The 13640-nt window shown below is 55.2% G+C and overlaps 2 protein-coding genes and 1 pseudogene across 3 annotated transcripts in view; 1 reads left to right on the top strand and 2 right to left on the bottom strand.

The window, feature by feature from the left end:
- The first annotated feature begins 881 nt into the window (after positions 1-881).
- On the top strand, positions 882-5793 carry NCCRP1 (NCCRP1, F-box associated domain containing). Its single transcript, XM_023229409.1, has 6 exons — positions 882-1244; positions 1952-2014; positions 2101-2152; positions 3105-3200; positions 4255-4393; positions 4525-5793. Exons 1-6 carry the CDS (start codon positions 908-910, stop codon positions 4663-4665), a joined length of 828 nt encoding a protein of 275 aa, XP_023085177.1. The 5' UTR covers positions 882-907; the 3' UTR covers positions 4666-5793.
- A 654-nt stretch (positions 5794-6447) lies between these two features.
- On the bottom strand, positions 6448-7882 carry SYCN (syncollin). The gene is made up of 2 exons (XM_023229439.2): positions 7482-7882; positions 6448-6612 (listed from the first exon to the last, which is right to left on the bottom strand). The coding sequence occupies exons 1-2, from the start codon at positions 7874-7876 to the stop codon at positions 6603-6605; spliced, it is 405 nt and encodes a 134-aa protein (XP_023085207.1). The 5' UTR covers positions 7877-7882; the 3' UTR covers positions 6448-6602.
- Positions 7883-12754: 4872 nt separating this feature from the next.
- The window catches only part of LOC113219794, a 39050-nt pseudogene continuing 38164 nt past the window's right edge, over positions 12755-13640 (bottom strand). The window contains exon 5 of the transcript XR_004228648.1: positions 12755-12842. The product of XR_004228648.1 is annotated as an interferon lambda-2-like (transcript). The remainder of the gene's footprint in view (positions 12843-13640) is intronic.

Below are 13640 nucleotides of genomic sequence, written 5' to 3'. Positions count from 1 at the left end.
CTTGCTCCCACCTCCTCGTGACCTCTGATGGAGGAGGCCTCTGCAGCCACCCACCCCAGTCCCAAGCAGGGGTGCAGGTCCCCAGAACCCCCAGCTGGGATCACTGCTTCCCTCTTGCTGCCATTTTTGTTCCTCCCTGGGGTCCCCCATCTCTGAGGCTCCTCATCTCTGGTTTTGGGTGTCTCTCTGCTCTCCCCACCTTGGTTTTCTGGACAGAACGTGTCAGGGCCCCAAGGGGGTGTCCCAGGTAAGGACAGAGAAGGAAGTGGCAGAGGCAGGACCTCCCCTTTGCACCCCAGCTCATCCGCCCACTCCCGCTCCGCAGAGTGGGAAGGGGGAGGAGGGGGTGTCTTTCTTAATTAGCCTCTTAATCCTGCCATGCTAGATCTTAATGAGGTGCACGGGCCCCATTAGACAGTCCGGAGCCCTGGCATTAGCGCATTTGTCACATGCTCTGTCAGGCCCATGCTGGGTCCTCAGCTGGCCCTGGGAAAATTGGGGCAGGAAGTCTGGGAACCTAAGAAGGGGGCTGGTGCCTGGACTCCTGGGTCTGAGGGAGGAGGAGTTGGAGACCTGGACCCCTGGGTCTGAAGGAGGAGGGGCTGGGGAACTGGACCCCTGGGTCTGAGAGAAGAGGGGCTGGTGCCTGGACTCCTGGGTCTGAAGGAGGAGGGACTGGGGAACCCCACCCCTGGGTCTGAGGAAGGAGGGGCTGGGGTCTTGAATTCCTGGGTCTGAGGGAGGAGGGGCTGGACCTGGACTCCTGGGTCTGAGGGAGGAGGGTCTGAGGGACAAGATCCTCCCCCGACACGCCCCTCTCTTAAATGCCAGCCGGGGTGCCCTGCCCCTTCCCGCTCCCAGTTAACCCCAGCCCTGCGAAACCGGGACAGTCGCACAGCCTCGAGGGATGGAGGAGGTTCGTGAGGGACACGCGCTCGGTGGCGGGATGGAAGCCGATGGGCCCGCGATTCCCCAGGAGCTGCCTCCCTCGCCACGGTCGCCGTCACCGCCGCCGTCGCCACCACCACTGCCCTCACCGCCGTCTCTCCCATCGCCCGTGGCCCCGGAGGCCCCCGAGCTCCCCGAGCCGGAGCAGCCGTCCGAGGCTCACGCCCGGCAGCTGCTGCTGGAGAAGTGGGGGCCGCTGAGCGGGGGCCTGGAGCTGCCCCCTCGCCTCACCTGGAAGCTGCTCCTGCTGCGGCGGCCGCTCTACCGCAACCTGCTGCGCTCGCCCAATCCGGAAGGTGCGGCACGGCCCCGAGCAGCTGGGAGGCACCATCCTGACCGTCTGTCTCTTCCTCTTTTCCTCTGTGTTTCCTTATCTCTCTGGCTCTTTGTCTCTCACTGTCTCTTCATTTCTCTGCATCCCTCTGTCCCCTTTTCTGTCATTGTGCCTCTCCGTTTTGCCCCTCTCTGTCATGTCTCTCACCTACCTCTCTCACACCTCTCCCTCTTTCTCTCTCTTCCTCTCTCTCTCCCCCTCTGCCTATGTTTTTGTCTCTTGAGACGGAGTCTTGCTGTCGCCCAGGCTGGAGTGCAATGGTGCAATCTCGGCTCACTGCAACCTCTGCCTCCCAGGCTCAAGCAATTCTCCTGCCTCAGTCTCCCGAGTAGCTGGGATTACAGGCATGCACCACCATGCCTGGCTAATTTTTGTATTTTCAGTAGAGTCAGGATTTCGCCATGTTGGCTAGGCTGGGCTGGTTTCAAACTCTTGGCCTGTCTGTTTCTCTGGGTTCTTCTCTCTGTCCCTCTGTCTCTGTCTCACCACACCCCGCTTACCCCCTGGCATCGCCCTCTCCCCAGAGCCCTGACTCACTCATCCCTGCCGGGCTTCCCTGACCTGGCACAGATTCCTGCCCTTCCAGTGTGTAGCCTTGCGGGTAGGGAGGGATGAGGCAGTGGAAGGTGGAGGGGCTGCCCAGAGGCTCCACTCACCTGTCCATTTCAGGCATCAACATTTATGAGCCAGCACCTGCTACTGGTCCCACCCAGCGACCCCTGGAGACTCTGGGTAAGTGCTTGGAGGGCCGGGTTGCTGGAGGTGGGGAGGGTCCTCCAGCATTGGGGTGTTCTAACCCTTCGCTCCCCAACCTGCAGGCAATTTCCGTGGCTGGTACATTGGAACCGAAAAGCTTCAGCAGAACCAAAGGTGAGTTGCCGGGGCCGGTGTGGCCTACACTCCATTCCCTGCTCCACCCTTCCTCACTGCGAGAACTGGAGAAACTGACTTGGCCTCTCTAGACCTCTATTTCCTGCTCTGTAAACAGGGTTAGCATAAGACAGAATGCCTGTAAAACACACAGCCTAGGGCCTGGCCAGGTCTGGCTAGCACCAGTCAATAGCAGCTATTATTGGTTTTTGGTTTTCGTTTTTAAGACAAAGTCTCACTCTGTTGCCCAGACTGGAGTGCAGTGGCGCAATCTCAGCTCACTGCAACCTCTGTCTCCCAGGTTCAAGCAATTCTCCTGCCTCAGCCTCCTGAGTAGCTAGGATTACAGGTGTGCGCCACCATGCCCGGCTCATTTTGTATTTTTAGTAGAGATGGCGTTTCACCATGTTGGCCAGGTTGGTCTCGAACTCCTGACCTCAAGTGATCTGCCTGCCTCAGCGTCCCAAAGTGCTCGGATTACAGGCGTGAGCCACCACGCCTGGCTATTCTTGTTGTTGTTGTAATTATTCTAAGGCTCTTTCCCTGGGAGGGGAAGAGTCACCCCAGGCCACCCCCTGTCCTCCATGAAACAGAGCCTTGCTCCTGCGCAGTAGATGAGCTGGTGTGACTCGGAGGCTCAGGGTCACACAGGCCAGGGTTGGGATCCTGGCTCTGCCACATGTTTGCTGCCTGACCTTGGACACGTCTCCATCCTCAGCCTCAGGTTCCTCGTCTGTAGCATGGGGTTCAGGATGCATTGCCCTCAGAGGGGGCCATGGGGCCTGAGACTGGAAGGTGCTGATGAGGGAGCACCCCAAATGTGGGGACCCAAGCTATCCCTAAGAAAGCGCTAAGACACGGCTTCCTGCTCCCTGGAGCCAGGCCGACCAGGGAGATCCCCGAGGATCCTGGCAGATCGCAGACCCCGCCTCTCCCGGCCCTTCTTTCACAGCTGGACAGTGAAGCAGCAGTGTGTGGACCTTCTGGCCGAGGGCCTGTGGGAGGAGCTGCTGGATGACGAACAACCAGACATTACGGTCATGGACTGGTGCGTGCCCCTGCCCTGCCAGCCTGACCCTGTGATCACGCAGGGCTGCCCAGAGCATGGGCCTTACTCTGAGCTCCCCTTGCTCTCAGCCCCTCACCAAGACCCTCCTGGTGCTACAGGGTTCTGCCCTGCCCACCTCCCTGGCCCCTTCTGTTTGAGTCTTTCCGATTTTGAAATGTGCCAGGGGGTTACTGAGGCTGACCTTTATTTCTTTTCTTTTCTTTTTTTTTTTTTTTTTTGAGACTGAGTCTCACTCTGTCGCCCATGCTGAACTGCAGTGGTGCCATCTCGGCTCACTGCTACCTCTGCCTCTCAGGTTCAAGTGATTCTCCTGCCTCAGCTTCCCAAGTAACTAGGACCACAGGCATGTGCCACCACACCCGGTTAATTTCTGTATTTTTAGTAGGGACAGGGTTTCACCATGTTGCCCAGGCTGGTCTCGAACTCCTGACCTCTAGTGATCTGCCCGCCTCAGCCTCCCAAAGTGTTGGGATTACAGGCATGAGCCACCGTGCCCGGCCTATTCTTTATTTCTTAAAAGCCTATCACCCTCTATTCTCAAGACAAATTCCTTCTCATTCCTTAGGAGTCACTTACACATGGCTCCACCAGGAAGCCTTCCCTGATCACCCCTCAGCTGGGTCAGGTGCATTTGCTCCAGTGCCCTGTGCCCCCCCATCCCGGTCCCAACCTCTCTGTGCCCCCAATTCTGGCCCCAACCCCTGTGCCTGGGTCCCCAATTCTGTCCCCAATCCCTCTGCTTGGGTCCCCTCATCCTGGCCCTGACCCCTCTGCCCGTGCTCCCCATCCCAACCCTGGCCGTTCCTGGCTGTCATGTTTGGTGGCATGCCAGCCTCCCTCACTGGACTGTGAATCCCGTGTGGACGGGGTGTGGGGCTGTCTTGGTCACTGCTATGTTGCCAGCACCACCCAGCTCAGGGTACCACCCACAGCGTGCGTAACAGCATGTGTGTTGAATGGGGAACGGGGCCAGGGACTGGGGCTGGGTAGCTGAGACTGCAGTGGCAGCTGAAGGCCTTGACCCCGCCTGCAGGTTCGAGGACAGCCGGCTGGACGCGTGCGTCTATGAACTGCACGTGTGGCTGCTGGCAGCTGACCGCCGCACGGTCATCGCTCAGCACCACGTGGCCCCCCGAACTTCTGGGAGAGGACCCCCTGGCCGCTGGGTCCAGGTGAGACTCTCAGCCCTGGGGCCCTAAACCCCAGATGTGTGTTCTTGTCCCAAGACCTCACAGAGGGAGGAGAGCAGGTCCACGGGTCCTCGAAAAGGGCTCCTCCCTAACCCCGGGTGCTGTCACCACAGGTGTCCCACGTATTCCGCCATTATGGTCCTGGTGTGCGCTTCATCCACTTCCTGCACAAGGCCAAGAACCGCATGGAGCCTGGTGGGCTGCGGCGGACACGGGTGACTGACTCCTCCGTGTCTGTGCAGCTCCGGGAGTGACTGGCTGGCTCCTCTGTCCTGACCCCACAGCACCTCCCTGAGCTTTAGAAGCCCCTAACTCTTAGCCACCTCTTAGGCCCCTTATTCCTCCCTGGACCTTGGCTTCTCTCTTGATGGACAGCTTCACACACCCTTAAGCGGTGGACTCCGGCATTTTCCCAGCACTCTCTGAGCCCCGTGAGGGCGGAGCCACTCCTTGTAAATTCAGTGCCTGACAGATGCTCTGGCACAGACGCTCCGTAGATCTCTGTTGAGTGAATGCATAGACACCTGTGCTCAAGGATGCTGAGGGCTGGTCTCTGCTTCTTTGAACTTCACTGAAACTGAATGCTCACTACTGTGTTGCCAGCACCACCCAGCCCAGGGCTGTGAGCAGAGTGGCAGTGAATGTCTGTTGAAGGGGGGATGGAGCCATTCGTTTCACTCAGTTCCTGTCCCATTTAACCGCCCCTGATCCTTGATCTTCCATTCCCTTCACACCCCGGGGTCCTTCTGAACTGGCCTTGACCTCTGATCTCTTCACACATCTCCCCTTAGCATCTCTACTTACCTACTCTCCTTTTTCTTTTTTGTTTTTTTGAGATGGAGTCTCACTCGGTCGCCCAGGCTGGAGTGCAGTGACACAATCTTGGCTCACTGCAATTTCTACCTCCCGGGTTCAAGTGATTCTCCTGCCTCAGCCTCTCAAGTAGGGATTACAGGTGCCCGCCACCACGCCCGACTAATTTTTGTATTTTTAGTAGAGACGGGGTGTCACCATGTCGGCTAGGCTGGTCTCAAACTCCTGACCTCAAGTGATCCACCCACCTTGGCCTCCCAAAGTGGGGGGATTGCAGACGTGAGCCACCGCGCCCGGCCATTCCATGTCTCTTAAGTCTCAGAATCTCCTCTAGCTCCCTCCAGGTGTCTGCAGTTGTCGTCCCCTCAAAGCTGTCCCACACTGTCCTCCGAAGACCCTTTGTGTATCTTCTCCAGCTACCGCAGACCCCCCAAACCCAGGCATCCATCAAAGTCCCTCATTCATGAGGGTGTGGGGACACAGACTGTGACCAGAACAGAAATATGAAAATGTGAATGACAGTGTCTCCCGTGTGTGGAATGTGGGGATTAAAAGCATTTATCAACCTCAAAGTCCTGATCTGATCACTTGCCGATCCCAGCCCTAGCCCAGGGCTGAGTCCTAGAAGGCCCCCTGCTGTCCCCTGCAGGAACCATGGAGGGAGTCCGGAGGCCCCTGGGAGGCCAGAAATGGCTCAAGGAGGAGTTTTTTGCTTGTTTGTTTGCTTTGAGACAGAGTCTCGCTCTGTTGCCCAGGCTGGAGCACAGTTGCACGATCTCGGCTCACTGCAACCTCCACCTCCCAGGTTCAAGTGATTTCCGGCTAATGTCTGTATTTTCAGTAGAGATGGGATTTCACCATGTTTGCCAGGCTGGCCTCCAACTCTTGAGCTCAGGTGATTCGCCCACCTCAGCCTCCCAAAGTGCTAGGATTACAGGCCTGAGCCACCACACCAGCCTAAAGAAGGGTTAATTACTGAAAAGGGTGGGGCATATGTCATATTTAACAGTCAGCCCAAGGTTCCCCTGTAGTTCACTCACATGTTCTTCTGTGGGTGTGTGTCTTTGTGCACACCTAAAACCATGTCCAAGTCTATGGCGTGTCCTCATGCATGGCATTGTCCTGTGTATGGGCTGACCCAGGCCCAACCACCCTGCTCTCTCCTCCATCCCACCCGGTCCAGTGAGGACTTGCATCCCAGGGACAAGCAGATGACAGACGGGGACCACTGCACAAAGGCTGTATTGCAGGGGAGGTGGGAGGGGCAGGCAGAAGGCTCCTTCTCCTGGGTCTTGGGGCCCCGCAGCAGAGCTCAGGGATCGGCTGAGTGAGGGGTCTGGCACTCTGTGGAAGCTGCAGATGAGAGACCGGCAAAGCATCAGCTGCACCTGAAATGGTAATCAAGAATTCCTTCCAGGGGCTCTCAGAGACACAGGTCTGGTGAGTTCTAGAAGCCTGAGGCTGGGTGCGGACTGGGGAGTCTGGGTCTGAGGCTCCAAGTTCAGGAACCAGGGATCCTAGCCTGGGAGTTTGGAGTTGGGGCTCCTTGGAGCCCTTGGGGGACAGGAGTGACTTGGGAGGGCTTGGGAGGTTGGGAGGGTGTCACTGCTGGATCTAGGTCCCAGGTCTGTGAGTGCAAGGTGGCCTCAGGGACCTCCAGGGATGGGTCTTAGGGGTGGGCTGTGGGACTGGTTTTAGGGCTGAGGCTGGTCTAGAGGGTCTAGGGGAGTGGAGAGCAGGAAAGCTACACACTGGGTGTTCCTATAATTGAGTCTGGGGTCTTGAGGTCTGGGTTCGTTTTGGAGTCTGGGAATTTTGAGATGTGATGATCTGGGGCATGGGGGCTGGCTTTGGTTCTGGGGACCAAGGTGAGGGGGTCTAGGAGGTCTCAGTCCCCAGAATTAGCCAGCCCTCCCTGGGAAGAACAGCTGTGGGCGGGTGAGTAGGTGGAGGATTCCAGAAGATGGAGGGTTGGCTCTGAATCCCAGAGCTGGGGCGGAGATCTCCGTCCCAGGGTCCTGGGCTGCAGGTGGAGTGGGGACCGGGTGCTGGGGGTGAAGAGAAGGAGGACCTGGTCTGGGTAAGGACTCTGAGATGGGGCCTCCACCACTGGTTTTAGGGAGGCCTGGTGCTCCCAGTCCCAGTCGGGAGCTCAGGGGTGTGGAGCAGCCTCGGGGCTTGGGTGATGGGTGTGGGGGTTTGTGCGGAGCTGGGGCAGGGGCCTGGGGTGGGCTCGGAGCTTTGGGCGGCTGGGCACCTGCAGTAGAGGGCGGAGATAGCGTTGGACCAGTTTCCCAAGATGCCCCGGCGGTACTCCTCCAGGCGCGGGTAGGTGCCGGCAGAGAATTTGCGCGTCTTGCCCGCCTTGCCTTTCCGGGACCACACGGTGAGCTCGCAGCGCGGGGCCACCACAAGCGAGGAGGCGGTGTTGGCCCAGTCGGAGGGCAAGTAGGGCAGGTCTGCGCCCGGCTCCAGCGACAGCTCGGCGCCCTTGCAGCAGTTCTCATAGTAGGGGTCGCTCTTGTCATAGAGCTTGGCGCAAGTGCGCGTCCCGTCCGACTGCTTGAGGTCGGCGGACGCGGGGCAGGCGCCCTGGGCGCACGGCACGGCGGCGAGGGCCAGGGCCAGCAGCAGCGGGCGCAGAGGGGACATGGTGGTAGTGCCCCGCCGCGGCCCAGCGCGCTTTTATGCGCCCGACCCGTGGGAAGGGACAAGCTGCGAGATAAGGACTCATGGAGGGAAGGGGAGGGCGCCCCTCGCCCCGGAGCCGGGAGACCTGCCTAACCTAGGTCAGAAACCCACAACCCTGGGTACAAGGTGGACGCTGTGTATACAACTTAGCACCCTAAGATGTTAGGTGACCAACAACATTATAAAGAGAGACAAGAGACGGGACTTGAGGAGGAGTCATTTGCAACACAGAGGGTGGCATAGGTTAATAGACAGAAATGGGAAGAATTCTTAAAAATTGACAAGGGGCTTGCTGGTGGCTCACGCCTGTAATCCCAGCACTTTGGGAGGCCTGGAGGGGTGGATGGCTTGAGCCCAGGAGTTTGAGACCAGTCTGGGCAACATAGCAAGATCCCGTCCCTACTGAAATATAAAATTAGCCCAGTGTGGTGGCCTGGCCTGTAGTCCCAGCTACTCACAAAGCCTAGTCGAGAGGATCGCTGGAGCCCAGGAGTTCGAGGCTGCAGTGAGCTGAGATCGTTTCACTGCACTCCAGCCTGGGCAACAAAGCCAGGAAAAAAAAAAAAGATAAGGAATGGAACAACCCTCATTCTAGATAAGGGAAGACTGGGTTGGGGGAGGCGGGAGTGGGAGGCTGGGGCCTCCTGGCTGGGCAGGCTCCCTCCCTGGGAGGCAGGACCTTGGGAAAGGAGAAGCTGGAGATAAGGATAGAGGCCCTTGTGGGATGGGGGCAGGTAGAGAAGGAGATGAGGAGCCCCACGCCCCACCCCCACCAGGCTCAGACCGGGCAATCCTCCCAACCAAGGCTGGCAATCCAGAATCTGTGAAGCACGAGATAGCAGTATTTGCATAACACGTTAAGAACCTTTTGCAAGACAGCGTACAAAGGCTTCAGGAGATATTTGCAACATTTCAAAAGCATAGCATTACAAGCTATAATATATAAAGAGTGCACACAGGTTGGGCGCGGTGGCTCATGCCTGTAATCACAATACTTTGGGAGACTGAGGCAGGCAGATCATTTGAGGCCAGGAGTTCAAGACCAGCCTGGGCAACATGGTGAAACCCCGTCTCTACTTAAAGTACAAAAATTAGGGCACACACCTGTAGTCTCAGCTACTCGGGAGGCTGAGGGATGAGAATCACTTGAACCCGGGAGGTGGAGGTTGCAGTGAGCCAAGATCACATTTAAAAAAAAAAAAGAGTGCCTACAAATTGACAAGAAATGCACCCTCCCTCCCACACGCTAAGGACAGGCCTAGGAGAGGGAGAGGAGGAAAGAGCCTGCCACTCCCACCTCAGGAGCCGGGAGACTTTCTTAACTAAGGTTGGAAATCTTCAATCTATAAAACAAATGGTGAACCTTTTGAGCTGTATAAAACTGTAAAACTGTTGTATAGCAAAACAAAACAAAACCCACAAACCCATCCAGGGAAAAATAGACTCAATTCCTATCATATAAAATGAGCTCTTACCAATCAGCCAGTAGAAATGAAACAAGGGCCGGGCGCAGTGGCTCACACCTGTAATCCCAGCACTTTGGGAGGCCCAGGTGGGTGGATCACCTGAGGTCAGAGGTTCGAGACCTGCCTGGCCAACATAGTGAAACCCCGTCTCTACTAAAAATACAAAAATTAGCTGGGCATGGTGGCGCACAGAGCCTCGGGAAGCTGAGGCAGGAGAATTGCTTGAACCGAGGAGGTGGAGGTTGCAGTGAGCCGAGATCGCGCCACTGCACTCCAGTCTGGGTGGCAAAGTGACTCTGTCTCAAAAAAAAAAGGAAGGAAGGAAGGAAGGAAGCAAGGAACAAAGAAAAGAAAAGAAAAAAGAAGAAAAGAAACAAGGCAAAGGAAAAATTAGAGCAATTAGAGCAGCATAGGAAGGAGAGGGAGATTGGAACCCTAGGACTGGACAAGAACCCAGACCTCTGGGAGCCTGGCCAGGGCCCTTCCAAGGTTTTTTGGAGTTCCCAGCCTCTTCCCAAAACAGGGTCAGAGTGTGGATGCACTGATCAGACAGACACGGGTCCACTGGCTCTGTCAGTACAGGTCTGGGCCTTGGTTTCCTCATCTGTGAAATGGGTAATGTTTCCTCCTACACCATAGGAATGTTGAAAAGGTTACAGGGGATGGTAGAAGGGATGCAGTTTAGGAGGACAGTCCATGGAGTCGAACTGTCTGGGTCCAAATCCCAGCTCCTCTACGAGCTGTGCAAACAAAGGCCTCAAAGACACGCTGATGGTACTTACCTCAGAGTGGTGGTATAAGGAATAAATTAATTGGGCTGAGTGCAGAGGCTCACGCCTGTAATCCCAGCACTTTGGGAGGCCAAGGTGGGAGGATCACTTGAGGCCAGGAGTTCGAGATCAGCCTGGCCAACATGGCAAAAGCCCATCTCTACTAAAAATATAAAACTTATCCAGGCGTGGTGGCAGGTGTCTGTAATCCTAGCTACTTGGGAGGCTGAAGCAGAAGAATTGCTTAAACCTGGGAGGCCGAGGCTGCAGTGAGCCGAGATCGTGCCACTGCACTCCAGCCTGGGTGATAGAGTGAGACCCCGCCAAAAGAAAAAAAAGGGAATAGGCTGGGCGCGGTGGCTCAAGCCTGTAATCCCAGCACTTTGGGAGGCCGAGACGGGCGGATCACGAGGTCAGGAGATCGAGACCATCCTGGCTAATACGGTGTAAACCCCGTCTCTACTAAAAAATACAAAAAACTAGCCGGGCGAGGTGGCGGGCGCCTGTAGTCCCAGCTACTCGGGAGGCTGAGGCAGGAGAATGGCGTGAACCCAGGAGGTGGAGCTTGCAGTGAGCCGAGATCCGGCCACCACACTCCAGCCTGGGCGACAGAGCGAGACTCTGTCTCAAAAAAAAAAACAAAAACAAACAAACAAAAAAAACAAAACAACAAAAAAAAGGAAATAAATGAATTAATCCATGTCACAGCACTTAGAGAAGGGATCGGCCTTCGCTAAGTGCCGTATGAGCATCTGTCATCATCACTACCATCTTTTTTTTTTTTTTTTTTTTTAAGAGACAGTCTCACTCTGTCTCCTAGGTCTGTAGCCTCGACCTCCCCGGCTTAAGCAATCTTCCCACCTCAGCCTTCTGAGTAGGGAACATGCCACCACAGGCACGCGCCACCACACCCTGCTAATTTTTTTATTGTTTTGTAGAGATGGGGTTTCACCATGTTGCGCAGGCTGGTCTCGAACTCTTGGACTCACTCAATCCTCCTGCCTCCCACAGTGCTGGGATTACAGGTATGAGCCACTGCACCCGGTACATCATCATCATTATTAAAACCTTTAGCATGGTGCCTGGCACATAGTAAGGACTCAATAAACATAAACCATCACAACAACCTAACGCCAACAATTTGCTGTTATCCATGGTCGCTCAGCCAAAACTACGCCCTGCTGGTCCTCCTCAGACGCTGTGGCATCCACCTCGGGCGGGGTAGGGCTGTTATGAAGAGCCAAAGACTGGAAACACTTGGAAGTGGGTTCAGATGTTGACTCTGCCACCTGCTTGCTGAGCAACCTTGGGAAAATGAACTTACCTCTCTGAGCCTCAGTTCCCTCCTACCTTCAATGGGAGAATAGAAAGTGAGGTCTCATGAGCCAGGCAGGATGGCACATGCCAGTAGTCCCAGTTATTTAGGAGGCCGAGGCAGGAGGATCACTTGAGTCCAGGAGGTCGAGGCTGCATTGAGCTGTGATTGCACCACTGTGCTCCAGCCTAGGCAACAGAGGGAAACCCTGTCTCTAAAAAAAAAAAAAAAAAAAAAAAGAAGTCTCTATAAAGTAATTTACAACTGATATAAAACATTATGAACAATCCATATAATTGTTATTTATAAATATTATATAGGTTGGGCATCGTGGTTCATGCCTGTAATCCTGGCACTCTGGGAAGCCGAGGCAGGAGGATCACTTGAGGTCAGGAGTTCGAGACCAGCCTGGCCAACATGGTGAAACCCTGTCTCTACTGAAAAAATACAAAAAGTAGCTGGGTGTGGTGGCACATGCCTGTAATCCCAGCTACTCAGGAGGCTGAGGCAGGAGAATTGCTTGATCCTGGGAGGTGGAGGTTGTAGTGAGCCAAGATCTTGCCACTGCACTCCAGCCTGGGTGACAGAGCGAGACTCTGTCTCCAAAAAAAAAAAAAAGAAAAAAAGAAAAGAAAGAAAGAAATATATATATATGTATATGATGTATGTAATATGAATACTGAACATACAATATTGTATTAACATAATAGTATAAATGCAAATACATAAAGCATGAAGTACTGTGCCCAGCACACGATAGGTACTCAATACATGGAAGCTATTATGACTATTCTCCTGACAGCTCTGAGACCCTGGCCATTGGCCTGGCCCTGCCCGGGGATCCTTCATTCTCATTTCCTTTTGTGATCCCTTGAAATCTAATCTCCAGCTGCTAACTTCCCAGAGAGCCTCCTTGGTCCCAGGAACACAGAACAGCCACCCTCTGGCTCTGCACCGCCCCAGACACAGGGACAGAGGGCAGCAGAGTCACTCAGAGTCCCACCCACCCCGGAGGGCCATGAACTTCAGACACAGAGAGCGACATGGCCAGGGAGACACGGACAGGGAGACACGGACAGGGAGACACGGACAGGGAGACACGGACAGGGAGACACGGACAGGGAGACACAGGGAGACACGGCCAGGGAGACACGGCCAGGGAGACACGGCCAGGGAGACACAGGGAGACAGACGCAGGCACAGGAGGGAACACGGAACCCACTGGGGCTTAGTACACAGCCCGCATCCGACAGAGCCCACAGAGACCCAGGGCCTGGGCACTGCATTTTCAATCCCGCCGCACACACATGGGCAGGGCGTAGGGACACGCATCGCACAGCCAGCCACTGATGGTCCTGGATTCTCCCTGGTGAATCCTAGGGTGGACAGATGCCCAGCTGTGGGTCAACACGCACCCCTGTCCCCCAACGGAACCACACACAGCCATTGTCACGAACAAGCCTCCAGTCTTCCTCCACTCCTGCCCTACACGCTAGAAATCTCACACCTGTGAAATCTTTTTCTTTCTTTCTTTCTTTTTGAGACAGAGTTTTGCTCTTGTTGCCCAGGTTGCTGCAGTGCAATGGTGCGATCTCGGCTCACTGCAACCTCTGCCTCCTGGGTTCTAGCGATTCTCCTGCCTCAGCCTTCCGAGTAGCTGGGATTACAGGTGCTTGCCACCATGCCCAGCTAATTTTTTGTATTTTTAATACAGACAGGGTTTGCCATGTTGACCAGGCTGGTTTCGAACTCCTGACCTCAGGTGATCCACCCACCTTGGTCTCCCAAGGTGCTGGGATTACAGGTGTGAGAGCCACCGCACCTGGCTTCTTTTTTTTTTTTTTTTTTACCGTGTCACGGTCTCGATATGTTGACCAGACTGGCCTCAAAATCCTGGTCTCAAGCAATCCTCCCACCTGAGCCTCGCAAAGTGCTGGGATTACAGGCATGAGCCACCACATATCGTGTGATTCTCACACACACACATCTGACTTGTTCACATAAGCACACATGTCACACACACACAAACACATACACACACACATGCCCACATGTGCACAGTGTCCTCACCCAGAAACAATTTCCTCAGTATTTATTAACACAAACTAGACAAACGGTAGAAAAACAAACATCTTATTACACAATATTTTCTTTTTTTTTTTTTTTTTTTTTTT

This window comes from Piliocolobus tephrosceles, chromosome 21 (assembly GCF_002776525.5).
Source record: "Piliocolobus tephrosceles isolate RC106 chromosome 21, ASM277652v3, whole genome shotgun sequence".
In the NCBI taxonomy this organism is placed as follows: domain Eukaryota; kingdom Metazoa; phylum Chordata; class Mammalia; order Primates; family Cercopithecidae; genus Piliocolobus; species Piliocolobus tephrosceles.
Note: the sequence above shows the minus strand (reverse complement) of the source record. Positions and strands in the feature narration are given on the sequence as shown.

Excerpts from the sequence above, each read along its gene's own strand:
- NCCRP1 (XM_023229409.1), top strand. The coding sequence starts at position 908 with ATGGAGGAGGTTCGTGAGGGACACGCGCTCGGTGGCGGGATGGAAGCC. Across the intron at positions 2,015-2,100 it reads GCGACCCCTGGAGACTCTGG|GCAATTTCCGTGGCTGGTAC; the intron begins GTAAGTGCTTGG and ends CCCAACCTGCAG. Across the intron at positions 2,153-3,104 it reads AAGCTTCAGCAGAACCAAAG|CTGGACAGTGAAGCAGCAGT; the intron begins GTGAGTTGCCGG and ends CTTCTTTCACAG.
- SYCN (XM_023229439.2), bottom strand. The coding sequence starts at position 7,876 with ATGTCCCCTCTGCGCCCGCTGCTGCTGGCCCTGGCCCTCGCCGCCGTG.